This window comes from Habropoda laboriosa, unplaced genomic scaffold (genome assembly GCF_001263275.1).
Source record: "Habropoda laboriosa isolate 0110345459 unplaced genomic scaffold, ASM126327v1 scaffold212, whole genome shotgun sequence".
Lineage (NCBI taxonomy): Eukaryota > Metazoa > Arthropoda > Insecta > Hymenoptera > Apidae > Habropoda > Habropoda laboriosa.
This window is the reverse complement of record NW_017100509.1, coordinates 1120291-1147689: the sequence shown is the minus strand read 5'-3', so window position 1 is coordinate 1147689 and position 27399 is coordinate 1120291. Positions and strand designations below refer to the sequence as shown.

At 41.3% G+C, this 27399-nt stretch overlaps 1 protein-coding gene across 1 annotated transcript in view; it reads left to right on the top strand.

Annotated features, from left to right (window-relative positions):
• Positions 1–27399, top strand: part of LOC108576217 — a 166736-nt gene that overhangs the window by 121357 nt on the left and 17980 nt on the right. The window contains exon 4 of the mRNA XM_017939170.1: positions 26156–26217. Coding sequence (XP_017794659.1) covers positions 26156–26217 — 62 coding nt within the window. The remainder of the gene's footprint in view (positions 1–26155; positions 26218–27399) is intronic.

Genomic DNA, 27399 nt, shown 5'->3' with positions numbered 1-27399 from the left:
ATAAAAAAAGGTAATTTTGTCGTTTTACATTTGACAATTTGGAATTTCCCTATAGGATGCAATTAGCGTCTTAGCTGAGAGCTTAAGTGGTACAAACCAGTATATGGTCAGACACCATTGGACGCGCCTCGAAGGCGTTAACCAATGCTAATCGCAACGATCTCCAAATTTGAAGCACTAAAATTCTGCAATAAGCTGTATAACCCTTTTGCATACTAAAACAAAATATTTCAAAAACTTCTCAACCCTTCGTCAAACTTCGAATAAATCGGCGTTTCACACTTTTAACGAACGAATTAGGTTTAATATCAAAAGCTACACCACGAAGCGTCGAATCGATCTAAGAGAGAGAACGTCTATCACCGAGTCCCACACTCAGAATAAAATTACGCGAGAACCTAACCGAATAAACACAAAAATTTTTCTAAACGACCGAAATTATACACCACGAATGAACTTCTCTAGCCGAAACGTTCACGCACAAATCACTTTCACCCTAATGTTTGTTGTCAAGCAGAGCTGAAACGTATCGATCCTCTCACGACTCACATCCCACCCATCAATCTCCTCGAGTCAGCTAGCTCTCCCCCCTCTGAACAGAGAGAACACATCTTATTCGAAAGGTGGTATTCGTTGCTCGAAAAGGTAAACAAGCCGGTCTTGTGCGAAGCGTGTACAAACTAATCAAGGAATTTACAGTGGCACTGGTTTACCCGAGTCGTTGACCAGTCAGGGGTAACGGCAGTCCTGGTAGCCGCATTCGACCAGACAGCAGGATTCGCTTCACACGTCAGGAACAGAGGAAGCTTCCGCGCAATAGGGGCAAGAGCAACGTAGACAGACCGTAAAGGATATCGGCCGTGTCCTTGCTCCTGGCACGTTCCTCCCAGCGAGATCCTTCCCGTGGAACACGACGAGAATGCTATCTGGTGGTAGTGGCGAGGCCCACTTAATTGCGTCTGGCCGGCATTGCACGTATAATGGGCCAACCAGTGCTGGGGATGGTCGACTGCCTTGGCAGATAAGGCTGCCAGAATGGCCAGCCACGGGAGGGGATGAGAACAGGTTTGTTCCTTCGTTACTTAGTTCGTTCATTCCGAAGTTGTCCTCCTCGTAGCCGCCGTCGTTGCAAATCGGACACGAATACCTCTTCGACTGTCCGAGATTTGGCCCAGTGGTCTGCTGACTTTGGTGTAACGTGGGTTTGTATTCTCCAGGATAGGTTCTCTCGTCTTTTTTCTTCTGGGAGAGCGACTTGTGTAATCTTCGAAAGATGAATTTCTTACGTTCTTCGAGAGTGGTAAAATCTTCTGTTAATGTTTTATAAATGTTCAAGGAGATGTAGATTTTAGTTGTATTTTGTTTTGTTTGTCTTGAGACTTTTCGGACAGAGTAGTATGTGCAAATTAGGTTAGATGGAAGGAAGTTAAGCTTTCGAGTAATCAAGCTGCAAGCAGGTTCATTTGTTGTGGTGCCCCAGTCATTTTTTGCTAATTCTTCGAGAAGGTTCAAATTTAACCAATTGACCTCAACACCCACATTTCGTAAAACCAGACGTCGCCACATTTTTCTTCCCCCTTTAATGTGTTTGTTATGCAATGACAATACAATGCAATGCGCGGTATTAATAACAATGAACGGACTCGTACTATTATACACATAGCCAAATTCTCTATCGGTGTTAAGCCTCCCTTTTCTGAATTCGATGTAAAAAAGAAAGATCGCGAGTCGCAGCCCTTCGAATATTCCGCATATTGTTTGACTTGTGCCCGACAGATTACACTGCGGTTTAAAGGAACGAACAATCGGTATGGTTTAACACTCCAGTTTTCTGCGAACAACACGCTCATGGGAGGCGAGGGCGTAGGAATTGGTCAGGCGTGTGACCGGATTGTGGCCAAAGCCCCGAAACCGTCCCTCTCCCGCATCCCTCGGGGTGCTGGACGCCACCCTCACGGCCGCTTTTAATCCACGTAAATGACTGGCCTATCCCACTACCGTGAACGTTGTTTAAAGCCTCGATTTAGCGCTTCTGTGTTCATTCATGTGCGTCCCGTGTAAAAAAAGCATTTTCCCTCGCACAACCGCAAGCAATTCTTCAAATTGTTAGCCAAATTCATTTCACCATTTTTCTGTCACCTTTGCAGAATCCGTATTGTTACGCGTTTTTCGAGTGATAGTTTAGAATTTAACGGAATTTGGAATACCGAGACAATTTTTACGCAATTCTAATAATTACCAAACGATTTTTGTATCTCTGAGACAGCTCAGAATATTCTTAAAGGATTTATGCAACGCTCTCTGCAAGACTCTACCTCCAACACTCAGAACCTACTCTATCTGCAATTCTGACGACTCTATCTAATTCTGACTCCATGGAGAAGCACGGGAAAGCTCTTCCTTCGCCTTCTTTCTCCGCCACCGTGAACTCCAGCTATTTCTGAGTTTTTCCCATTAAAAATGACGCGCCTCTGTCGACCCCATTTTCTCTTTTACAACCCTCTTCCCGCGCCTCTTACAGAATTCAGCGACACACTCAATGGAATAAGTCTAAATATCTGAAAATAAAGAAATACACGACCTCGTCCCATCTCCGACACTTACGAAACGATACCGAACACTGTCGAATACTGATGAAAGTCGTAATTGAATAGCGGCATCAAAGAAAAATTCAAAACAACACTCTCTGGTTCCGATAGAGAGGCAATCTAAGAAGAAGTCAACTTCCTTTCGAGGGAACCAAAGGGGCAAGCAAGGAGTTTGAACGTCGAGAAGGTAGACAGGTGGGAGATGAGAGAGGTAGGTAGCAGCAAACAACCGCGGGCAAAATAATCGTTTCCTTATTTTCGATTCTTCGCGAGCACGCTCGGCGAAAGTTAGGGAAAGCCGGGGCCTTAACAAAAGCACTCGTTAAGGGGGTAGGTTACCTTTGATAGCCCGAAAACAGACCTTTTTTCAAACGCATATTGTGAAGTGATAAATAAAGATAGAGTGAATGGCACATATTTGAAAAATACGCTGATTTTAATGGTGCAAATTTCACGTCTTAATTTTAATAACAAATGGACGTATTCTGTCAAAATTATAGGTAATATTACAAACTATAGTTTGTTATCAACATCTTAAAATGAAAAAATTTTTAGATTTTACACTTTGAATTTCTGAATTTTGTCCATTGGTCGAAACACTGTGCGCCGGCGTTTCTTTTTATTTTTAATTATTTTGTAATTTCATTTTGTAACTTTTCAGTGAAATAAAAAATTGGAGAAATATTGATGTGCAAAGCACTTATCAAGGATACTACATACCTGACCCCCGAGGATTTTAATGAAATTTGCAGGGATGAATCTAGAAGTCGAAAAATGGCCAAAACGCCGGAACGCGCGGCGGCATCAAGTCGCGCGGCGGTATCGAGACGCGCGGCGGCTCTGGAACGCCGCATTCCATTGACGTATAATAAAAGATACGTCACTACGCGGAGCGTACGCGTCACGACGCATTTCGAAGCTCGATGACCCCCCGCGGCCCAATATTATAAAATTATCCAATGCCAAATATCGATGAAAGAATGAGGTACTAATTCAAAGGTGAAACTTTTTTATTTTTGAATTTTTTTCAACTATACTGGTAGTAACGTATTCGTGAGATCTCTCTGATTAAAATGAGATCAAACACGATATAATTTGGATTGTATTTACTTATTTACTTATTTAAGCGAGCAAATATGCTTCAAATTATATCACGTTTGGTATCATTTTAATGAGAAAGATCTCATAAATACGTTACTACCACTTTAACGAAAAAGAATTCAAAACTAAAAAAGTTCGATTTTTGAGTTAAAGGTCTCAGCTTATTCTTTTGTCTTTACCTATTTTAATACAGAAAACGTTCCAGAAAACGTTTCGCACACGCCCACATTTCCTACGGAAAGGTTATCCGAAGCAATCGGATAAAACAACTATTCTTAACGCATAGTGTCGCATAATTAGGAAAAGAAATAAAATTTGAAGAATTATAAAACGGTATGGATGAAAATCGGGATAGACTTTCAAATTCCTCGCGTGGTCATAAAAAATATTCTCTAAGGTGATTAACGAGCACGAGAGGTAAGGGTAGCACGATACTATCGTGGACGCTATTACGAGCTTTATTAATTGCTATTCTCGAGTAATTTGCCTGGCGTACGTTTGCGGACGAACGGAGAAACCGTGAGATGGTTTACTGCCGAGTCAGCCTGACAGATTCCGGTGTTTGTCTTTGCGGCGAGCCCCTCCCGAAACTTTAGACATCTTGTATACACGTCGCGGTTGGCACGCGCAATAAATATTTACCCCACATTTAGGCACATCTTCTTGATCATTCCGACGTATCTCACCAATGCGGCTTAAATTCTCCATTTTTCCCACCATTTTTATTTTTTTCCCCTGCATTTTCACTCGGTGCGCGTTGCAATTTCACCATTGCCTCGAAGCAATAAAATATCGATACGCAATAATCACCGAGGAATTTATCCCCCATTTTTTTCTTTTTTCTCTTGCTTGTTCACTGCTGCGTTTATAGATGTAAAAATTATTCGAGCGGCAATTTTTTTTATTACTCCTCGTAACCGGTTCTAGATGATTTTTCCGTCGAAACGGCGATATTCCGGTTTCTAAAGTTAGCGTCGACAAAGGATTATTCTGTCGCAATTGATGAACGCGTACTCATCAAATTCGTGGTTGTGTATCGTAATCCCATCAATTCTCATTCACGTTGTAAATTCCCCTCGTAGCCGAACATCGTCGTCCCTTTGATCGGATGTCGCAAAAATTTGTTGCTTTGTATTTGTTACGTCCGTCTGTGGCCGTTTACGCGCTCGCATCCGCCGATAATAATACGATTTTTGTGATATTTGATCAAAGGATTCGGTACCGCAAATGCGTATCGAACAATAATTCACAGAGGCTTTCCCTGGAAAATTCGAAAGCGTTTCGGAAAATTTGTTTGCGCGAAAAATAGTGATTTATCGAACGGATGATGTAAAATACGAACTATTAACAAAATGAAATGAAAAAGGAAATGTTCTGTAAAGGATCGGATATCCTTTTGATAGGAAATTTCTTTTCACCGTGTATTCGTGTATTTTACAACCCTGAACATTCCACGTTTCGCCGCATTATCCTCATCTTCGTTATCGCAAATTAGGTATTTGTGTGAAAACCGCGGGACCGCAGGAGAACGCATGAAACGTAGATTAGCAAGCATTTAATGGCGGGGTTAATAGAATATGGTCGTGTTATAAACGGCGCATAGCCATGGGGGCTTTCAGTGAAGTGGAATCGATGAAATTGAAAGAGCGCTATTGTAACTCGAACAGAATCCTTTGCAAATCTCACTATCACCGGTACCTATTCGAAATGAAACGTCGAAACTTAACAATATACTTTAGTCGAGTATTTTTCTTTCCAAAAAAAGACCACCTTTGGTGCCGAAAATCTGGAAAAAATAGGAAAAATTGTACTGTCCCTTTCAGTTTGAAAATATGAGACATGCTTTCTATTGCTTAATTTCTTTTTCCATTTCTCTTTGAAAAAAAAAAAATCTTGTCAAAAAAATAGGGAAAAGTTATACACTTCCTTACACTTAAAAAATTAAAGACATATCTTTTCTATTTCCCTTTGAAAAAAAAAAAACATTTTTATTGCCAAAAAACAGGACAAAATAGGAAAAATTATACTCTCCTTCACTCAAAAAATTAAAGACATATCTTTTCTATTTCCCTTTGAAAAAAAAAAAACATTCTTGTTGTCAAAAGCCAGGAGAGAATAGGAAAAATTGTACCGTTCCCTTCCTTTCCCTTGAAAAAATTAAAAATTTCCTTGTTCTTCCTTTGTCAATTGAATTAAAAACACTCGCCAACGGTTAAGAAACAAAGGTAAGCATTTATTATGGTGTCTTGAACGCCGCAGCGGCGGAACGTGATTTCACCGCGAACTGGGAAGCTGGGGACGGCGAGATCGTTCAGGCAGAAGCGTAATTGATTCGGAATTATTGCACACGACATTTGTCCGCGCGCCGACGCAATCGAGTTATGACAAAAAACTATAACACAGTTATTCAGCCGGGGGAAGAAGTATAACGTTCGCGAGCAGGGCCCGCGTTCCTCGCCATTGTTGTACTCCGTTTATTTAACTATACAATCGAACCAAGCACGGTTCGCTGTCTCGGAAATTGTTTTAACCTTGTTTCAGAGGCGCGTTGATTGGCACCAAAGTGGCTTCGCAAACCATTTTACCAATACATGGTAATATTCGCCTTCTACCGTTATTTTTCCGTGCGAATATTCATTTTTCTTCTTTTTTTTTTTCACGGTATCGGTAACAGTTTGAATTTACCAACAACGCATCCAAGTTTCCAATTTCAGAGAAAAAAACAATTCGATCCTCTCTACACGCGGGAATCTTCAAACAGATACTCGTAACTGGAATTTACATAAAACAAGAATATTTACAAAATACACGGCCCAACAGAATAAACTCGATCAATTTTTATTACACAATTCCTCGCTGTATTTCTTCCATCAACTATACACCTACGATTCTTCCATCGTTTACTTCTCAAAACCAGGAGATAATTCCATCGAATCCTCTATTTTATCTCTACACCACACCTCGACACTTTCTACTCGTTTCCCAAACTCAGCCAGCATCTAAATTCCACGGGAACTACGAGGATAAAAATCACGAGGCGGGGCCAATGGAGCAGAATGCAAGGGAAGGAAGGAAATAAGAGAGCGGAGAGACACGAGTATCTATCTCTCTCGACCCCAAAGAAGGATTTATGCAGTGAGGATAAACGTTCCGGTACGCGTGCACGAAAATTCCAACGGAGAATCTTCACGCATCGGCGAGAAGGCTGAATGTTGCCGCGAGGCTATTCCCTAGATTTTCACGTGGTTGTCCTGGGCAACAAAACTCACCCCGAACAGAGCAGAACGACGAGCTCATCCGGCGGGATCAAAGGCGTGCACCGGGAGCGGCGCACGCGATGGAAAAGGGAAACTGGGAAAAGAAAGAAATTATTCCGGATTAATTATGCGCAAGTCGGGACACTGTAAACGTAGAGAGCTTCGAGCAGCTCGAGACTCTTCTCTCTCTCTCTCTCTCTTTGGACCGAGGCGTCTCTCGTCTTCGCATGTGGCGGCCCTTTTTGTTCTTCCGCTTTCTGTGAATGCGGCCGAATATAATGAGGGTGGGAAGTTAATTTGGCCGCGAATCGAAACCGGCCGCGGTAGGCACTGGAAAGTTAATTATACGAAGATGGCAGGAGGTCATCCTCTAGCTACGGTCTTTGCTTCCCTTCTTCTTTTTTTTTTTTTTATCTTTGAAGAAAAGGGTTGACGAGGGTTGATGATAGAGTCACCGAGGACATTACACAATTTACACGAAACGCAGGCTGGTTTACAAGTTCAAACGATGTTTGCTGGTTTCTTCGTTTATTCTCGTCTACTTGAGACAATTAACGAAGACGTTTAGGATAGAAAATTATTAGGTAATCGTAAACAATGGGACGTGAAATTTTTTATACTCCTTTGGTCACGTTTCAGGAACACACAGAGCAATTTTTATGTAATTACTTTAATTATTAGTTAAGTAATAAGAAAAAAAGAAATGTCATGTTTATCGTGAAAGTTTTAACTTGTTTAGATGATGACAAAGAAACTATTAACGATATTGGCACAATTTTAATACGGACGATAAAGGGATATGTTGTTTACACGTGTGTAAAATTTGAGAGAGATGAATCGATTGATTATTGAAAATTCATGGCAATCAGTTTGCAAAACACTGTTTAAGCTACTTTGGGACACTCGAAGCATCGCGCGCACACTCTGGTAAATTCTTAATAGAACTTCGCCTGGCCAAATATCATTTAATCATCGTTCGTCGAAACATCTGACTCTGCCGCGCGCTAGAGTGTGTATATTCCAATTTGCCAGGGATATTTATATTTTAATTTGCTTAATGATACCGTAATATCGAGAAATTAATCATCGGCGGACATGTAGTTTCAGTTTGTCAAAAATCACGGTAATACGGTCCGAGTTGAACCGTATTAAAAACTCGAGATTAATGCCCGCGCTCTCTCGCCTGATACAGAGTTTCATCCAGCGTATTTTAACATATTGCAATTGATGTGGGCAGAAACGTCGAACCCGACGTTGCTCGGATACGAGGCGAGACTGATCTAAATAGCCCGGTATTGTTTCGCCATAAATCCCAGTTTGTGTTTCGCGAAACGTGCTAATTCCGTAATATAACATTCGTAACTTTTTACTGCGATGGAAAAGCATTTCACTATACTTCCTGCCGCTGTAAATACTCGCGTTACCATAAATCAAAATATTAGGTCCGTGCGAACATTTTATGGAGAATTTGTATTTATTTTTTATCGCACTTATAATCAGTCCTCGATAAAATAATAATAGTGGAATACTAAAAATTATATACTTACTGTCGTGAACAACAATCTGTGAAGATTTCAAAAAGAAAAGAAACATCCAGTGGCTTTCGGTGAAACTTTTGCACGGACCTAATTTAAAAGGCCGCGCACCATATTGAAATATAATTTTACTCGCGCAAGTAACCTTATCTCTAACGATACTCTATTTGCTCATTCGCGTAGTAAATATATCGGAGAAAATTACCGGCGGATATTCTCGCGGAGCACGGGCTGTTCCAAGTGTTCCACTGCTATCCGCAGAAAAATCTTGACCAGCCGAAAAACAAATGGTTTAACGCGTACGCTGATAATTGCAGCAAAACCGTCTGTTCCACGGAACAAAAACGTTTGCCACGCCGGAAAATCGTGCAGAGAGGCGAGAAAACCTTACTTTCCGAAACGAGATAGGGGCCAGAGGTGGCCAGGATGCTACTGTACGGTGCGGAGGGGTGGCGGCAGGTTGCTTCGGAATTTAATCTAAAGTAGAATCGCACTCCCACGGGAAAAGCTCGCTCACGCTTTATTTTATTTCGCTTTATACCTTTTTGCGTGCCCGGAATGGTAGTTCCTCTGTATAATATCCAACAGCTACCAGAGAGCGACTATCCGTTCCCTATTACCTACTCGCGATACCGTTTCGAAGGGTATTAGGTGAATGCGCTTAGGTGAACGATGACACGCTCGTTCTCCGTGATATCTCAACAGTAAGAAATTTCCGAGAAATTTAGAAAAATTCCAACGATAAGACACAAGAAGAAATAACACGAAGAAACTCCGTATCTGCGATAATCCGTACAATTACAAAGCGAACAGCGCTTGTTTCGTAATTGCGCTCCTTGTGCAACATTGCATTCGCGCCGAAACGTGAAATTCGTTCGACAAGCGCGAAAAATTAAATCTGTAATTGCACGGAAACACGATACGAATCGTATATACATATGTGGTTTTTTTAAATTATACAAACCTACCCTCAGACTCGAACGTTGCTCTCCCCCGCGTATCCCTCGCTTATCGTTCTAATATTTTTCACTGGACCAGAGAGAGTGAGAGAGAAGGAAAAAAACACACGAACGCACCGGCGTATTTGCATAAAAAAATGCATAGTCACACGAGAGGCAACATATGCGTGGGCACGCATGCACAAGCAGTGCAAACACGCGTCGCAAGGACACAAACGGAACCCCATACACCGGTCGGAAGTTTCACGACAAATGGATGTACAGACAAAGAGGAACGTGTTACACGGCGTTGAATAACGAAACACACGAGGGAGGCGGCACGTGCGTGCTACATCCTTCTTCCTGACAGCTCTATCTTGCGTTTATCCGGTAAATCTACCTTCCGTCTTCCGCCGGGATGCATCCCCGACCTCTGCCCTTATGAACCATTACTCCCGCGGAATACAGAAATCTTTCGCGGCCTCGAATTTTCGACGTAGGGTTTACTCAAGGATCGTGCAAGGTTCATGAAAAATCACGGCGAGGCTCTCCTCTCCTTTCGAGCTTTCGAGGCCTGCGAGAAAAAAGGGGGATGAAATGAGCCGTAATCTCGGTGTTCCGCGGATTTATCCGACCGAGTTCGATGAATTATGCGCGTGGAGAATTTTCCCTTGAAATATGAACCACAGCGGTTTATATTATGGATAATACCGCGCCGGACCAGCCGCGATGATATTCGGCGTTCCGCGATTTTACGCGGACAGGATATTTTGGGGGAGAATCGGTCGATGTTGCGCGGTACGAGTCACGAGGTTTATTTGTATTTCTTGCGGGGTTAATGATATTGAAATGCGATATGAGAACATGTTGATTGATTTTGGGATGTTTACTTCTTTTTCAGACCTCGTATTTTGCTGTTTTTGCAAAATTGATATTCTAAATGTAATTGGTATTTTAAAAATGAGTGACTTGCTAGGTATTCCAAGTGAACAGCGCTTGTTTTTAATACCTGCACGCGCGACACGTTCAAGGGAATTAATTTATGCACGCACTGAAAAGAATAAAAAAATAGAATTGCAATTTTGAAAAAATTTCAGGCTTCTAAAAATTGATATTCCAGAAATGAATAATCTGGAAGGCATTTAAACAACACGAAGCAGGAGGTTCCAGGGGGAATAAACATTGTGAAAATTAATTCCACTTTCCCAATATTTGGATATTATTAACCATACGAAAACTAAAAGCCAGGTTTTTTTTTAGCTGACCGCGTATGTTTCATTTCCCGAATATTACTCGCTGTCTCGATCGAGAACGAAATGTACAATACGCAAACGTGATTTCACAAAACTCGAGGAACGTTCGACTATGAGAAACAACGAATAATAGTGCGGAGCTTTGTTAGTTTAATCTCGTTTGCCACGGCTGTTTGAGAAATGCAGGGGAGCACACCAAGAAAGAGGGTATTTCAATTTTACACGAAACAGGGAAAGCCCGCGGCCTTATCTTTTCACGAAGAGCGAGCTTATCGAGAAACGACTCGGAAGAGAATGGAACGCGGCTTGATCCGAGGTGTAATCGTCAGGTTATTTTATTTCAGGACGTATTCGCTCGCAGGCATTCGCCAATTAGGAGAGGCAACTTTTCCCGGTGTCTCTCGCTTATCGTTGGAATCTTATCTGCACGCAATAAAATGGAGAAGTACGGTCGTTTTGAACTCAGAGCCATCCCTTTCCACAGATTCGATAACGAGATAAGAAATTAAGCGTAACTGTGTTCTATAAAATTACTTTATCGAGCTTCGTGGAGACGTATTTTCCACTCGACCGAAATAACTTCGTATACACAGACCATTCCTAACTCTGAACAAGTGTTTTATACGAAATAAAAAAAGAAGGAAAAATACAAAGGAGAAAAATAAAATAATCTTCAGGTATTGTATACACAATGTTTCTAGTATTAATAGCTTCTAAGATACTCCAAGGTATCAGCTAACAGTAGCGGCTAATACCACGGACAATCATAAGACGAGAATCATATCTCCCCACTATCATTCCAATCCGAATCCCAGCTTCAAGTAGTACTTCAGATGGAGTTCAAGTAACCCTCGACTAAACCCTCTCTGTGGACACTCGATGAAGTATCGAGCTCCTAATGGTCCTTCGGTTTAATTATTCGTGGTAATGGGAACCTATCCGAATATCTGTCCTTACCCAATTCCGCCGTGTCCCTCTCGGCGACATTTCTCTCCCGGTTTTTCCCATTTTCGTATTCCTCCGACATGCTGGCAAAGGTAATGCGATACTTTTGGTGTCCGAGAAGTAGCTCCTTCACCGGGATTCCAGTAACAAAGGAGAACTAAGAGGACGTGTACGTGTTCCACGGCCTGTCGACCGGAGAAAAGGGGTAAGGAGAAGAAGGTGAAACCCAAGATGGCGCCATCGAGACGCGTCGCAGCAAGTTATGAAACAAAAGGGTGGTGGAAGTCGCTGGTGGAACTCAGGCTGCCGGTGGTGTGCTGCTATCGAAATACAGAGGCATCGTCGTAGTCATCGACGGCGACGACGACGACTACGACGATGGAATCTTAGGGTGCATTTCCATTTCAAATGCGCTGATACGGTAACAGCGACGGAACACCCACTCGTGTTACTATTTACTCGTGCAGAGCCGAGATCTTCCCGCTTCGCTTGCGCTCTCGCGGCCCGATAGACACGCTACTCCCTTCATCGCCACCCTTTCCCTTTCGCTCTCTCATTCTCCTCCGTTGCAATGGAAGGAAATGCAATTCAACGTAATGAAATGCTTCACCATCCAGGGAACAGGCCAACTCGGACGCGTTGAGGAGACGAGACAGTTTTCTGGGACCCCTTGATGGTTACGAGATTGATTAGAGGGGGTGTGCCACTGAGGGATCTTTCGTAAAATACACTGTGAGGGATCGGTTGAAACATTCCACCGGCTGCTACGTATACGATCGTACGGGAATATTAAATTTAACTGGAGAGATTTTCACTGAAAACCTCCATTGGAATACTTTTCCAAGAGAAACTTTCCCTAAAGTAGACAAGCTAGTAGCGACAATAAAGTTGCCGAATAAAACTCGATAAGATCAAGCTATCGAATTCGTACATATTATATCTACGTTGTCGGTGCACATACGGTTGCTTTCGAAATCCGTCAATCCCCCGAAGTGCACCAATTGTCGAATAGAGAATCGTGTTGAAATTCCAGGACCCACGTTAAAACCATCGTATCATAATTGCAAGTATCAAGGAAACATACCGAGCACAGCACACTAACACTCTGATCATCCAATTCCATTACCAAGATTACATCATCCACTCGTTCCGTTTCAAGGGGTGATTTTCTCTACCCCCCAACGATCGGAGGCGGTCTGTTCACGGGGTAATCCCTCAGTTTTCGCGGCGCGCAGCTTTTATTCGTCCACGTGCAACTGGGTGCTCGTGTCCCACGTTAATTAGTTCGAGACGGTCGAGCCGGGTGAAAACTGTTTGCCTTACCCTTCTTCCTGCCTGGTAGGACTAGTTAGCCGACGGGGATAACTCGCACGCGATTGTTGTTTCATCCTTCCTCCATCTGGCCAGCCGTCTCTCCTTCCTCTCTTTCCACGATCTGGCTTCTCCCAGAGAGACAAAGAGAGAAAGAGAGAGAGTGGGTTAGGTTAGCACCGAGGGGATACCGTCATCGCTCCCTGTGTAGATCGTGGCCACAGATGCGGAAAACTATCCACGTCGTCGTGAAGAGGCAACTTTTCGGTCCTCGAACCCGGGAGTACCGGTCATTTTCTCTCGTCCCCGCAAGGAAGCAAGGGTTGCACGTCGGCTATCCCTTTCTAATCGAGGGATGAACAGCGATATCACGGTGATTTGAACAGGAATCAAATAGCTGCTGGCTAGATTGATGTCGCTTCTTGGTTAGACCGGATGATTGATGTTCGCCGGTGTCCGATAATCGGATTTCGTCTGGTCTACTCGAGGTGTACTTGAATAAATTGTTTCCGAAAGCTAGCTAAATATTTTCATTCGTCCAATTGGCCGATTGCTTCGATATCTTGACGACCAATCATGTTGGAATAGGGGAGAATTGGATAAAACATTGTATCAAATATATTTCCTCCGCTAAGCAAAAATCAGAGGGAAAAGAATCTCTACACGCTATTATCAATCTTACGTGAAGCTTGCACAATCAGAATATGAGATTTTTTATTTTAAAGAAATATTTAACTTCTAAGGGAATTAAAACTTTTCCAAAATGTGGAAGTATGTCGAAGTATGCTTTAGTTTATTTCCGTTAAAAATCAGAGAGTAAATTTGTTTCAAGAGCAAAAATTTTGAAAAAATTTAGATCTTGCTTGATTGGATCCGTAGATGAGAAAAAGCGAAGGAGGAGAAACGACCTTGACCGGCCAATACAGTATATTCTCCACAAGTGTCAGACCGCAAGGAAGCTAAACTTGACACTCGTAGAGTCAGGAACTACGTTTTCGAGCCTCGCGCCCGCCTTTGTAGTTTGCCGAACGTAGACAAGGACAGTGAATAAAAGATAAGCATGAAACGTGAGTCGAGGCAACCAAGCGATTTAAATATCAACTTTTTTAATTTTACGTTTTTTTATCCCGAAATTTTTCTTAACATATTGATGAGATTTTTCTGATGAAAATGACATAAAACACGACATAATTTGAACAACATTTACTTATTAACACGTTCACTGTCACGCCAGATATACAGGTTGCTGTCAGGCGGCCACAAGAAAATACATTTTAAGCATATACATTAAGCAGCTCATATTTGAGCTGGCAATACACAGCACAACTAATTACTAAACCAAATCACCAGAAAAATTTTCAATATTGAAGTAAACTTTCGTCGAACGAGAGTGAAAAATTGAAAGAATCAAAAGAAAACACGCGAATTCGTATCTTTTTCGATTCTAGAATATAAGAAAATATGAATAAAATACGCGACGAGAATTGGGGAGAAGCATAAGTTAAACGCGTAAAAATATTCAATAATAAACGAACTAGGGATGAAGCTATTATTTCAATACGCGATGCACTGACTCTAGTATTTACTAAAATTCAAAAATTCTCGTATAAATTCCGAAAATAGATTATTAATTACAGTAAACTACTGAGACGGTTTAATTTAGGGTGGGCATAGTGCACTCCTTCCAAACCAGCTCACAATATACAATAATAAATCAACTAACTACTTAACATGCAATTCATGCAAATTCCTTGGATGGTAAATTATTAGTAAACAAAATAGCAAGTCATAAAATAAATTCAATATCAGAGAAAATATATGAAAAATTTCAAATTAATTTCAATTGCTCAAAGTCATTTCAATATCCTATTCGACAAGTCTGAAGAACAACGATGACTAAAATTCAAATGTTTATTTCCCTAAACCTTCAAAATAATTTCGAAATATTTTATTCGAAGCGGAGTATTCCAAGTCAGTATCGATAATTGAAGAAATTATTTGATTGTATTTAAAAGAACCGAAAGGAGAATATTTAAAGTCTGATATTAAATGTCTAGCAAGTACCAGTAATTGGTAAAATGATTTATATTTGTTTTAAAAGGAAAATTTCTAATAGGTATTAGTTAAAATGAATTGTTATTCAGTCTATTGTATTGAAATTCTAATTGATTCTAATGTATACAAGTGTTACAAGAAGGCTGAGTGTGTACAGGGTGGACACTGACTCTAGTATTTACTAAAATTCAAAAATTCTCGTATAAATTCCGAAAATAGATTATTAATTACGGTAAACTACTGAGACGGTTTAATTAAGGGTGGGCATGGTGCTGCTTTAGTTTGAAATGATTTATAAACACATAATTAACAGAGGAAAAACCGTGAAACGGCAAAACGTCTACATTCTAATTGTTATAACATGTAAACAGAACTTTAAATTTAGTGTAAACAGAAAAAATATATAATACAATTTATTTCACGGTATTGCAACAAATAAACGTTGAATCAATATTTAATTCGTATAAAAACAATTATTTAACGTAATAATTTTACCTTCACTATGGCTATTTTTAATCTACGACCACAGGTCAACCTGATTTCTAATCCTTACGAACTTTAAATTCAGTCTAAACTGAGAAAATATATAATACAATTTATTTCACGGTATTGCAACAAACAAACGTTGAATAGATTCTTAATTCGTATAGAAACATTTATTTAAAATAATAATTTCACCTTCACTATGGCTATTTTAAATTTACGACCAAGGGTCAACCTGATTTTTAATCCTCCGAACTTGATTTCACAACGAGAAAGTAATAAGATCGTTGAAACGTACTTATTTGTCAAAGAAACTTGCAAAAATGTATAAATAATAATATGTAATGTTTTAACAAATTTTTGGAAGTATAAATTAATAATAAAATTGTGAAAATTAATAAATTATACGTTATTATAACATTAATAGAATTATGACTAAACCGAAGTTCGAAGTCGAGTATTTAAAGTCTGATATTACGTGCCTAGCGAGTGCCGGTAATTGTTAAAATTTGTTTAATAATTAGTAATAGAAATTCTAATTGATTCTAATGTATACAAGTGTTACAAGAAGGCTGAGTGTGTACAGGGTGGACATAGACTAGCTAGTAGCCCCCGACCACTCTATTCACATCTCAGAACCTTCAGGTCAAAATACGCCGCGAAGTGTCTAGGGCCCAGTATAAAGGGTAAATGATTTCGCGGGACATCGGCGGGTCCTTATATACCTGCGGTACCCTCTCCCCAAAGTCATTAGCAAAATCGTCGGTTAGGTCAGGCGGGAAATTTTCGCGGGAGATTTTCGCGGGAGATTTCCGATATCGTAACACGGTATAATTTATCAATTTTCACAATTTTATTAAAAATTTATACTTCCGACAATTTGTTATAACATTGCATATAACAATTTATACGTTTTTACAATATTCTTCAATGGAAACATAGGTTTTAGCGTTCTCGTTACTTACTCGTGGTTAAATTAATTTCGTAGGGATTAAAAATCAGGTTGACTAAATAATTCTTTCTACACGAATGAAAAATGTATTCCACGTTTGTTTGTTATAATATCGTGAAATGAATTATATTGCACATTTTCTCTATTCACACTGAATTTTAAGATTATAACGATTAAAAATCAAGTTGACCTGTGGTCATTTATCAAGAATAATCATAATAAAGCTGAAATTATTGTGTTAAATAATTGTTTAATACGAATCAGGAATTTATGCAACGTTTGCTTGTTACAATACCACGAAATAAATTATATTTTACGTTCTCTATATTTACACTAAATTTATCGTTCTATTTACATGTCATAACAATTATAACTACACGTTATGCTGCGTCCGTTTGTTTTTTCTGTGCAGTTCAACCTAATTTACTTAAATTTACGTTGCGAGACAGTATAATATTTACAATTCTGCCTGAATTTTTGAAATTCAGAAAAACACAGGTAAACTTCCATTGCATTTAAACGATATTCTCCACCAAACTGGACAAAGTACAGTAACACTTGTACTGTCACTAGTGGAATCGACCCTACATTTTACTGACACTTGTCGAATCGACCCTATATTTTACTGACACTTGTGGAATCGACCCTACATTTTTTCTTTTTTTATGTGGAGGTAGGCCGACTCTATGTGATAAACAATTAGCAACCAAACGGTAGTTCTCCCTCTACATTCGACGGATAAACAGTGGAATCGACCCTACATTTTACTGACAGTTGTGGAATCGACCCTACATTTTTTCTTTTTTTACGTGGAGGTAGGCCGACTCTATGTGATAAACAATTAGCAACCAAACGGTGGTTCTCCCTCTACATTCGACGGATAATGTGTACAGGTATTACGCAGACCTAGGCGTAGGACCATCTATACTGTCACTTGTAGAATCCAAACTTACTGACTCTTGTAGAGAATTTACTATATATGCGGCCCTTACTACACTTTCTCTACTCTACCCTACAGTAATCAGTAATTTCTTCCTTCAACGTTGCAACGAAGGGAACCGGAAATCCCGGCGATTTTCTTTGATCAACCGAAACGTCAATCTAATTTAAACACGAATCAATTAGCAACGGTATGTTTCGAATAGCCGTATCAATCGATAGTTGTGCGCGTTAGGTGTATAAATAATCGTGGCTAAAGCAACGATCGAATCTAATTCGTTTTAATTGCATTATCTCTTTCAATGAATCAACAGGGATTAAAGAACAGAGTATATCCATTAGCGAGCAATTATCGGTGTCAATTGGATTTTACTCGATTTCTCGTGTTTATTCCGCTAATGACACCGGTAGTACGAATCTTTGTCCCGAAAAATAAACGTTACTTCTCGTCCCAGAAATCTCAATTTTTATCTCTACGTACGGATACCTTTGACGGTTCGCTTAAGGATGAAATTTCAGGCATCATCGCAAGCCCAGCTACAGAAGTTATGACAGCAATAACTTCTGCAACGTATCAAGCTTATCGAATTACGTTGCTTCGGTAACCGGTAGTAAATTTGAGTCATCTAAGTTTATCACTGAATCTGCTCTTCAATAGTAAACCAGCCGCCTTCATCGCTCAAACAGTCTCGCTTAATGCACAGGTCTGGCGTGTGCGTGTTACGTTACGAAACGAACTTTAAAACCTGCCTAGAATACCTGCTAAATGTAATAATAACCGTGTTCGTTCGCGCGATAATTACACTAAATTAACAATTGCCTTTCGTACACGTGCTCTATTATTCAACGTATGAAAACATTTTTACACCGAGCTGGTTTGTGTTTCGTTGGCTTTGTTAAAAAACTATTTTCAATTTAAACTGTGCACCAATTGTTCTGCCTAGAGTACAGTGTTCACTCTAAACAAGCGGGGGTTAGGGACGTCGACTGTCCACGAGTTAGAATTCAGCCACCTTAATATTTTCAATGTCCATATATTGTGGTTGAAATAATAACAAACGAAGTATGTCGCGTCTAAAGGCCTATTGAAAAACAACGTTTCCTCAGAAGAGGATAGAATACGTATAAGTGTCGGAGAAAAAATAGTAAACAACTGATTCGTTGTCTTTTTATAACAAAAGTAAACTTAGAACGCAATAAAACCATATTGTAGCAATAATTAATTTAATTGGTCCTCTTCTCTCTTCAATTAACTCGATTATGCTATTGTCTCCGCACATATACACACATACATATTGTCTAATTACATTATTCACGCATATAAATACCGTGAAACTAGCTACGCAGCTCGCAGGAACACACCGTTGGTTTCACTCTTCTTCCAAGTTCGGCTGTTCGTTGTGTACCTGAATTCGGTGCACTTTATGAGGGTAAGGAAAGTGGTAAAGGTATGCTAATTATGTACACTGATTCTAAATCCGCGTATAATCAAAATCGCCATGTTCGAGAGAGCACTGAATTTTCTACAAGACTATGATCGCGCAGTACAAGCGTCGTTTGCCGAGGCACTCGCCCGGCAGCCGCGTAAACACTGACTGAGGACGAATCGTCCTGCCGGATTTCTGTGCGCTGTTGACACATGGGCCTGGTCTTAACTTGTATTATATTATCGCGCGAGGCTCGTGCTGTTTTTGCGAGACCAACATAAGAAACTCGAGTCAGGGTCGTTTGTAGGTACATCGAACCAAACATGAAGCTAACGTGTCCTTTTGAGAGGAATACAATCGCGAGTTGCTCTCGAGAGTATTTCTCGCGAGTGGACACTTTGTCTGAGAGTGATTCCCCGAGAGATTCGCTTATCTGTCTGAGAGTTGATATGTTGCAATTTTCTCTCGAATGGATAAAAAATTATATTACTGTCGGATAGTTGTTTTGCAAATACGAAGCAATTTCGTATTCTTGAGAGAACTCTCGTGCGAGTGAAAAATTCGTCGAGAAATGAAACTAGCGATTTAATCACTCCTTACGAAGAAAACTCGGTGTTTTAAAACACAAAAGACGTAAAATACCGTAATAAAGAGAAAAACAGCATTGGAACAAATTTTTCGAGGGAACAATCGAGGGAGCACTGTGCATATATTTTCAAAACTTTGCATAGAATCAACGAGGCACTTTAAAATATTTTTTCTCCGCACAAACGAATAACATATCAAAGCGTAAATTTTTCAATCGAACTCGTTGATCGTGCAGCCTGCACCGCTGTTCCAATATCTTATCTTCCCGCAATGCGAACACTCGATATCGAAGTCTCGAGTTTCGCGTGCCTCTCCTTTCATCTTTCTTCGAGTCAATTAAAACGTTCCCGACTATCGCCATTTTGCAGCCGCGCGCCTCTTCGACGGCATACATATACATTCTGCTTGATTCATTAATTAAGTGTTCCTGAGACGTTTCGTGTTTACGTGCTGTGAGAGGGAGCACAGCGTTTCGTTCCCGTATTTTGCTTGCCTCATCTCCACAGCCAGTCATCAGAGAATCGCGTAATTTTGTTTGTCTTCGTCTTCAGTTTTCGCGGGGGCCCCATTGCCAATTCGATCTTAATTAGCAGCACTGGGGACCGTATCAAACGGAAGGGGAATGAAATTACCCTATCGAGGGAAAAACTGTTTGAGTTGCAGTTCGAAAGACACTTTTTCGATTACTCACCTTATTGAATGTGTACGAACCACTGGAAAGTACTTATGGTAGGTTCATTTTTGTGTTTTCGCTATCGAAAGAATTTCTTCACGGTACTATATGTGTACAAGCGAGTGGACTCGAAAGATCTAACACCGTCTGATCTAGACGTTGACGTCTCTACGAGATTTCTGGTTGGCTCTAAGTCGTGCAATAGTTCCGTTCCACTTATTCGCGATCTAATTTACGCGGGATTGTATTAATTAAATTCGAAGATGCTAAGAGGATACCGAAGGGTGAATCCTTTCAAGATTAATGACAGACGATCAATTATATCGCTGTTACAAAATTTCACGTTCTTTTCCTCTTGTGTAATATATAAAAAACGTGGAAGTTACGATAGACGAGGGTATTGCTAGCCTCGGTGGATTTTAAATGCAGCGCCATTTCGATCGTAAAATTAAATGAGACAAATGCGTAGGTATAAAAAGAATCGATCGTTTTATGCAATTTCAATGCGGAGTGGGAAATTCAATTTTGAATGTACTTCAAGGACTTTTCCAAGCGCGAACACAGAATCGTTCCATTTGCAACAAAATGACATGGTAAGGTAGAAGAGATGGCACGGTAGACCGAGACTGGTACGGAATGGACGATTTTCGGATCAAGGAGAGCAGAACAAAAGAGCACCAAGCCGAAGGCAGTAGCAAGAAGCCAATATTGAACCACTGCGGGGATAAGCAAGAATTTCTTTTCCATTCCTTTTTGTCTTTCATTCTTACGAAACGGTAAAAGAAATACTACACTCTCTCTGACAAATTTTCAAAACGAGTATATTCCATAAGAAACTAATGAAAATGCGTGCAAAGAGTTTCTCATGTCCCTCGATTACCCATAAATTATGCACCGTAGCATAAACACTCTCAACATCGCCGCGTACACACATAAAAGTTCCCCCGAGACTGAGATAAGAGAGGTTGAACCGCGAAAAGTGGAAAGCTTCGCGTCCAGTAAACTTTCTTCCGGAGATTCTTGGTTGACGGAAGTTCAAGCCGGCCAGCCAGAGGACATTCGGGCTGTCCAAGTGTAGATCGACACGGACGCTCCAGGGACATCAAATATTCAGCCGCGCTCCTTCCTTTTATAGGCTCGCCCCGTTCTCCACCCTTTTACGACGTTTTAAATTCCTCCTGCACATTTTTTTTTTCCGAACGCCAAGTCACGCGCGACGCGATGTTTTACGTGGTCGTTCCATGAGTCGCGGTGAATAGTCATGGGAGGGCTTAAGTGCCGGCTTCTGGATGAATATGTTTATGATCTTGGCTCGCGAAACACCGAAACCTTGGCATAGTATGTAACGAACGAAACCAGAACTTGCTTGCTTACCCTTGAAACTAGTTATTCTTTCATATTTATTCTCTCGCCGTTGGACTAAAAACGGGCTTTTAAGGGAGTGTTATTTGGAAAAAACTGGACGGTGGAGCGGAACCCGATGGTGGCCGGTGAATTTTTCAGACGGCACGCGTTGCTACCCTTCCCATTTGAATTCGAAAATTCACCGGAGTAATTAAGCGTTAGAGCCGTTTCTGCAGGCTGCGTTCGAGACTGAAACACGCACCTCCCGCCGGAATAAACTCTCGTTTTAAAACGCCCCGCGATAAAGTTATGACAAAAGCTGTCTGGCGTATTTTACTTTTAATTATCGTTGATAAAAATAGTTTAAAGGCAGAGAAAACCAATCGTTCGCTGAATAAATGGAAATGCAATAAAATTCCCTCGTGACTCGAATCACGTTTATATCCTTCCGATCGTATTTACTTGCAATATTCTAATATTTCTAGTCTACCATTGTTTGAGTAAGAATATCATTGCTTTTTCATTACCTGTAATCTCGACCAAAGTCTAAACTAAAAAAGAAAGTAATTTCTTCAAGTATCGAAAATTAAATTACCCCTAAAACTGTGCTCCTAAAAATACTTCAATTTTTTCCAAAAAATTTGTCCATGTCACCAATATTTTCGATAACACTCAATTGTCACGCTTTACGTCTCTCACCCTGTAGATAACTAAGCCAAGTTTCTCACGTGTTACGGGAAGAAAGTTAGGGTTAACGCAATTACAGCGTGTCATTTTTACAATATCCACCGTACATGAAACGTAACGTCGTTGGCAGTGTGCAGAGGCAGGCGAGAGTAAACCAATGCCACGATCAACTACACCTAATCCAATGAACCGTGTCCTGGTGGAAATGCTGTCGTATTTTCCAGCAAGTGTCCCGGAGCGGTGCGGTTCTTCTTTGTGTCGATGGCACGAGATCGGAAGTGTGGTGAACGTAGCCGTGGATCGCCTGCTCTGCGAGATTTTCGCAAGCACAGTCGGCTGTCTAGTCAGCTGCTATAGATCCGCTGTTGCTGTTTACGTTACGCGTTAAACCCCTTGCGCCGAGCATTAAACCCGACCCCACCGAAGCCGCACATCGGGAGCCAAAGCCCCATAAGCATCGTTACGCCGCGTTACATCCCCCACCCTTCACTGACAAAATTACTGACACCTATATAGACACGTTCAGCTTCCCCGTGGAAATTTATCCGTATCGCATTCGTGCGAACCACTCATTTCCTGTCGAAGCCAGTCACGTAAATTACGTAAATTGACCCTTTGGGTACGAAAGTGAGAGAAGGAGAGAGGGAACCCCGCCTGACTTTTTACCCGATGACCCTTAATTGGACGCTCGATTAATTGTAATCCATCGTGAAGTCTTTCATGACTTCCGCTCGTTTGTTATTTCGCCTTCTGGTAAATGGCGAACAAAAAAAAAAATCCTCCCGAGGGGAATAAAAAAGGGGTCTTTTATTCGGTACAGCTATGTGTACGTATAGGTTGGAAAGAGTTTCGAAACTCCCCAGCATCCGGAGTGGCTTCTCAAACGAATCTTCAGCATGTCAGGTAACCGCACGGTATAGTACATGCATTCTGCATGCCAACGCTCTGCGTCTTACAAATTTACGTCCACAGACAGCTGTACATGCATGTGTTCACATACATATATATCTATATATATAGAGAGAGAGAGATGCGCATGTAAACGAGACCCAACATGCTCAGCTTTACATATGGCAAGGGATTACGATATTGTACAGCTGAGATACGACGGTGAAACGGTTAGATAGCTTGCCTTCCCTTTATCTACGTGGTTCCACCCCCGCTTTGTCCCACCGCTAACCTACACCGCCACCCTTTCTTTCGACTCTCTCGATTTCAGTACACCTTTCTACACGACACCACTTCCCACCGCTTAACCCTTCTTCTCACCTTCGACCTAGCAAGCCGCAACTTCGTTCTCCGTCCTCCACCGCTACTCCCTTCGCTCGGTTCACGGGCTGAGAGTTAATTCGCGCCGCGTAATTCAGCAGAGGGTCTGACGAAACCGGGAGTGGTAAGTAGCTGTCGCCTAGTCGACGTGTATGTTAATACGGAAGCGTAAAGATACTGCGGCTTTACGACCTGCTTGTGATCTCGGAATCTCCGTCACGGTTTACTGGCATTTCCATCTATTACTACCACCGCACCTTGCTACCTCGTCGATTTTGCTCCGTCAAAGGAGATCATTTGACAATTATTGCGTTACATTCGCGATAAATTACAGGTGACTGCTCTGTTATTTCTTTTCGCCGAATAGAAGTGAATGGTAGCGCGTGGTTTTAAGAGGCGCGGGAAAGGGTTGTAAAAGAGAGCGTAAAAGTCGACAGGAAATCCTTCGCGATGGGAAGAAAGGTGAAGGAAAAATTTTTCACTTTACATAGAGTCGAAGAACTGTCAGAGTTTTAGAATTTCGAGAATCGTGTTTAATCCTTGAGTTGTAAATTAAATTAAATAGGTGTTAAACTATTATTACAATAGCTAATCACGTCATTTGGCGTAAAAATTTATGATAAGCTATTACATGAAAAAGCATGCTGATAAATAATAAAATTCCACAAATTAGAGGAATTCATAGAGAGAAATCCATGAATTATTTCTGAGAAATAATAGCTCTCGTCAAAGGGGTAACTTAGAAAAGTTCACCGAGTATAATCGTTACAGGAAGGAAGCCCGCTGCGACTCGCGTGGGGTTAAATGTGACGAGGAAAGGAAATCCCATATGTCGGGAAGTCCCACCACGTTACCCTCGATCCACATATATTAACTCTGGAATTGAAGGGGACTGAAGAGACAGGTCCTTGACAAGATTTTGATCTTCGTAATCCTTTCCATTGTACTTTCATACCTCTTTTACGGGGCATTTATTCCTGTCATTTTTCATCGCGTACAAACCTCGCGATTTATCGGCAGAAGAAAAGTAAGCAGAAATAGAAAATACGAGGCATTCGTAAATTGATACGATAAAATTAAACGAATCTTGAAACGTGTTCAACGTTGAATCAATTTTATTCAGTTTTATACCGCGCGATATAGAAAACGCATAGTACGTCGCGCTATAAAGGGTTACGAGGTCCTTTATCGATGGTTGGTTTTTTAACACTATCTCGTGGCCGCTTTGAAAGTATCTGTCGTCGATTTTATATAAACCGAAACAGCGAATTTTACGATCGCGCGCCGCTATAATTTAACGCTGGCTATAATAAAACTGACTCTCTCTCTCTCTCCACGTTTCAATGTAGCATCTGTAATATTACCCGCTCTATGGATTTAGTTGAGTCACGCTGTTTATGCGCCGAGAGAGAGAGAAAAAAAAATGGAGGGAATGTATCTTGACTGTACATTAAAGTTGACGTTGATGTACGGTCGAGGGAATGAAGGGTTATAAAAAGATTTTGTGAACGTGACATTAGCACGAGGGGTGTATTCTCGGAAACAGAGTGCAAGGAGGGGCAAGGAAATTTAACGCTAGGCGGTTCGATTAAATGATGGAAAAGAAAAAGAAAAAACGAAGATTAATCTACGTATTTCAAATAAACGAAAGAGCAAGACTGACTGTTTCCTTCGTGATAATTAATCAAATTTCATGCATGTTTAATAGCCTCGGTTACAATGAGTTTTTACGCGACGAAAGTTTTCCTGAAACAAAGGCCAGTCCGTAATTAGACAGAAAACTTCTCCAATTTTATTACAGATACCTTAATAATCTAATTTAAACTTAGAGTTGATTGACATTCATCTAACTTCATTAAAACTTTAATTAGTCGATCAAACTTAAGAATATTCCTCTGTCTTCTATTTTTTTCCCCCCCTCGTTCGCCGCTGCAATTTTTCGCTCAAGCACTAATTCATCGAGAACGGGAGAAAAATTCGGCCGAAACTCTTCCTCACCTCTGTCTTCTCGTTCGAGAAATATAGAAATAAAAAACGATGCTTTCCACCCTCTTGAATTACACAACATCCCCCCCGCCCCCGAAAAGCTTCTCTAAAATTTATCTCCGCCTTCGAAATTCCTAATCGCGTTCCCTCGGCGCAACGCATGCATATGTAACGCAGCGAAAACCGTGCTGGTGGTGGCGACGGAATGTTTCTTCCGGAGGGACTTCTGCCGGGCGAAGAACTATCGCGGTAAAGAAAACGGACAGGAAACGGGAGGAAAGTTTGTGCCGCGCGGTTCCGTCAAGCTGACCGAGCGAAAGTTTCAAACATCGACTTTCGCAATGCGTCGCGATCGCGGTTTAGTTTTCTCTCCCTCTTCGTTTTTTCTCTTCTTCATTCCCCTCTCCCTCTTTTGTCGCGCGCTTTTCGGGAGCTTTAGAGGACTTTCCGAGCAAAGTCACTCGAAAATCAGCCGCAACCGCCGGAACGCGTTCCTACGAACTCTCGTGGTCGCTCCGGTTTCTCGCCCCCTTCTTTCTCTCGCCCCGCAGCCTCGCTCACCCTTAGCTATGGATTAAAGTATCGACGACACCCAGCCGCGTCTGAATAATTCAGGACGAAAGTTTTAACCGCAACCGACGCGAAAGCTCTTCATGGTTCGACGCGAACCTCGCTTCTATACATATATTCGAAAGTTTTAACCGCAACCGACGCGAAAGCTCTTCATGGTTCGACGCGAACCTCGCTTCTATATATTTGTGTGTGTGTGTGCGTGTGCAGAGTGGTAGCATTTGAAAACGATCGAAATTCGTTTTGTGTTGCAGGATTCGCGCTGATGAGGATTGTCGAAGTCTACAAGGAGATCCAGGAGCAGGAGATGAATATCGTGAGTACTCAGACCTAGTTCTCTATTTTCTCCTACAAACGAAAGCTTCTTTCTAATTAAACTAACGCCTGGGCACTTGGTTCGGAGCAGTCAAAAAAGCAAACATCACGTTTCCAATATTTATCACGTTCTCTCGATACAATCAATTATTCAGGGTAACGCGTCGTTCCAATCGGTACGGAACGCGGTAAATCTCCCACCTTGTAACAGAGCGCATTCACACCCCTGCGTAGATTTGCTCCTCGATATACACGGTGTTCCCGAATTGCCGGTGCAACCTGAAGAGGGACGAATCAACGTGAAAAAATAATTGCAAAATGTAGCGTAATTTTCGTGAGAAGCTTGGCAATGTAGAAGAATCCGCAGAAAGGCGAGCATTGATAACGTGTAGTTTAATCAGTAGCGGGATCCCAAGGAGGATATGAATGGAAAAGACAAGAATAAATCGTCTCTCCGTTGGTCCGTGGCCTGTTTCGCGTTCGAATTATTTAAATAAACGGCCACGGCTGACGCAATTAAAAGTAGAGAGAAGATTTATGCGGGACGCGCGAGAAACCGAAATGCACGGGGCGCGGTGAATTCGTGACGGGGGCGAACTTCCAACCCCGTTGGAATATTAATTGGAAAGTTAAAAGAGAGTTTTGGTCATTTAGCCCATCTCTGTCTCTCACGCCCCTTTTCCCTCTCCCATCCCCTAATCACCAGCTCGGTTCTCTCCCTTTATCTCGATCCCGTTACGCTCCTATCTTCCCGTGTCCTTTCCCACCCGTTCCCGTTTCTTCGCCTCTTTTTCTATCCGCCCCGTTCAGAAACACATGGAAATCTCTTTGATCCTTGCACGACCCTGGCCCTGCCTTCGGGGCGAGATTACACACCTGCAGACGTCTCTCTTTTGAGGGTGAAAATTCGTTCTGGACGTAACCACATGTTATTACGATTTCGCCCCGCGGACAGTGATACAAGCTGCCTGCGTTTTCGAAATGATATTCCGGGAGGGAACGTCTGCTAAGGAGTTGGGATCAGACATGGTGAAATTTAAAGGACCCCACAGACGCAAGTGTTAGAGAGGTTGTGAGTGTGTGAACGAAACTGCGACTATTTTGGAAATCTCTTATTTTATTAGGGTCTCTGCAGGTGTCAAAGAAACTTTATACATTTTCTTTTAAGTAAAAACTTTGCATT